Here is a 2,488-nt window from a genome sequence, read left to right on the forward strand (position 1 = left end):
AAACCAGAGCACTGTCCTTGAACCATGGGTTAAGCCTCACAAGCCTGAGGTTTTGAAGCTCTTGTCATCCCCCTGTGGTAGTGTGGTGTGGGGTGTGAGTTGGCTACTCTGCCTTGGTTTCTCTAGCTGTAACAGGGAGCTAATCACCTGGAAAGTGCTTTGAGATCTTGAGTGTGTGACAGCAACACTGATGAGGTTAACTGTGGTCTGACCACGGGCTGGGGCCACCTCTCCTGGGTTCTGTGTTCCACCAAGAAGATACACATCCTGCTCCTGGTGGCCCTAGCACAGTGCATTGTACCAAGGGCTGAGCAGATGTCCTGGTGTCAGAACCTAGAACACGCCTCAACCTTTCAATGATGGGATGGGTCTGGTACTGCAGGGTTAACAGCCCTGGATGGATCTGGTAGAATCGGGCAAGATCATCCAAGAAAAAAGTCCTTCTGAAGGCCCAACAACACCACACACACACACACACACACACACACACACACACACACACACACACACACACACACACACACACACACACACACACCCCGGTATAGTAACATGATGGAGGGGCCATCAGTAAGGAGAGTGGGGCGGCAGATCTGCAGGGATGACCAACCCTGCGGGGAGGATGTGGACGTCTGTCTGACTCTGCTCTGACTCACAATACCCATGAGTGTCTGAAGACGCACAGAGGCTGCCCACTCACAGTCGCCTCTCAGACTGAGTGTCGCTCTGACCACCACATCTTTATTGTGAAGAAAACAAAACAGAGTTGAGTCTTCAGGTCAGTGACTCATCCGGATGAGCCTAGGGTGAGCAGATCTGTAAAGTCGTCACGTTCCTCAGCCTCTGCACACTTGAGTCTGACCCTCTCGGGGTGTGCATGGTCAGTGTTCTGAGGAGCGTAGCTGGTGTGGCAGGAGAATGTAGCCTGCGCCATCACTGGATGCTTCTGGGACTCTGTCTTTATAAAGCGACTCAGTATAAACAGTTATCTGGCTTCAGGGTACTACAGTTAAGAATAAACTGAGAGAATGGACAACTGCCATCCTGGCAGGAATGGACTGGACAGGAAGTAAGGGGATGACCAGGTGTCCATGGACCAGACCCAGCTATCCCGGAGGTCCAAAAGGAAGTAGATAAAGGAGGAGATTCTGAAAAGGCACTGATCACATTCCATCAAGATTAAAGTCTCAGCGTGTGACAGCAAGATGTGACCGCCGGCCTTCCAGAGTCACACGTGTCACTTGCTGCCCTCTTAGCAAAAGTTGTGCCCACAAATCTACCCATTCTTTGTATGTATGTGTGGAGGCCAGAGGGACACTGGGGTCCTCCTCAGTCACTGTCCACTTAAGCCGACGGGGTCTCTCACTGGATCTGCAGCAAACTGACTGGCTATGCGCTGGTCAGTAAGCGCCAGGGGCCTGCCTGTCTGCTCCCCACTGCCATCCCACAGTACTGGATTTTACACGGTGTTAGGTGCCACGGCCAGCCCTTACACGGGCTGCTGGGGGTGAACTCAGGTCACAGATATGCAACAGGCACGTGACTGACTGAGGTAACGTCTTAGTCCCAATTCAAATGATTCTTTACTTCCTCCACATCTGACAAGAACCCAGAGTTCTGCTAACCAGAGGACGTCGGGGGGAATTTTAAGGAGGAAGATTTTTCCAATAAGTAAATTTTAAAACATAATAACATAAACAAACCAGATATGCTGGCTCACACACATGACTCCAGCACTTGTGGGAGACGAAGGCAGGATTGGGGTGAGTTCCAATCCAGCCTGGGATATAGAGTGAGGCTCCAACTCAACGCAAACAAACAAACAAACAAACATATGACAAAATTAATAGGCGCTGGCACTTTCTCTAGCCTGTGCCCATCTGTGTGTGACTCCACACAGTGCTGTGCTGTGTGGGGCCCAGCACCTCCTGCGGTTCGAGGATGCAGGTCCAAGGTGTCAAGCCAGCCTCTGGACCTCAGCTGCTGCTGGCCCTCGCCGTTCTCCAGGAAGCAGAATGAGCAGAGAAGTCACCGTGCGCCCTCTGCCTCTGGCTGCACAGGCCGCCGAGGCTGCACCCTCCTCGTGAGCACTGCACATCTTTACTCGTTGTACTTGGCCAGTTTCAACCTGGGGATGATGTTCATGGACTGCAACTCCTGGAAGAGTAGCTTGCAGGCATACGGGATGCGGAGGGAGGACACGTGGCACGAGGACTTGCAGTAGTGACACCTGAAACCCAAGTCAGCATGCATCAGAGGGGCGGGAAGGACAGACTGCACACAGTACCACTACGTTCCTCCCCCATCACTGTCAGGCACGTACTGATGGCTCAGAAAAGTAAAGGAACATCGGTGGATGCAAAATTAAGAATGGTGCAAAGCACTTCTTGCAGTTTAAAAGCATTCCAAATGGAGTCCATTAACTACATTTCTAGAACATTCTCTTCATAAGAGAAAACATTTGCTGATACACTGTTTGAAAAAAAAA

The 2,488-nt window shown here is 51.2% G+C and overlaps 1 protein-coding gene across 1 annotated transcript in view; it reads right to left on the bottom strand.

Moving 5' to 3' along the window:
- Window positions 1-719: 719 nt before the first annotated feature.
- The window catches only part of Polr3b (RNA polymerase III subunit B), a 108,189-nt gene continuing 106,420 nt past the window's right edge, over window positions 720-2,488 (bottom strand). The window contains exon 28 of the mRNA XM_032910451.1: window positions 720-2,230. Within this exon, the coding sequence (XP_032766342.1) occupies window positions 2,101-2,230 (130 nt within the window). The 3' untranslated portion in view covers window positions 720-2,100. The remainder of the gene's footprint in view (window positions 2,231-2,488) is intronic.

Source organism: Rattus rattus, chromosome 1, assembly GCF_011064425.1.
Source record: "Rattus rattus isolate New Zealand chromosome 1, Rrattus_CSIRO_v1, whole genome shotgun sequence".
Lineage (NCBI taxonomy): Eukaryota > Metazoa > Chordata > Mammalia > Rodentia > Muridae > Rattus > Rattus rattus.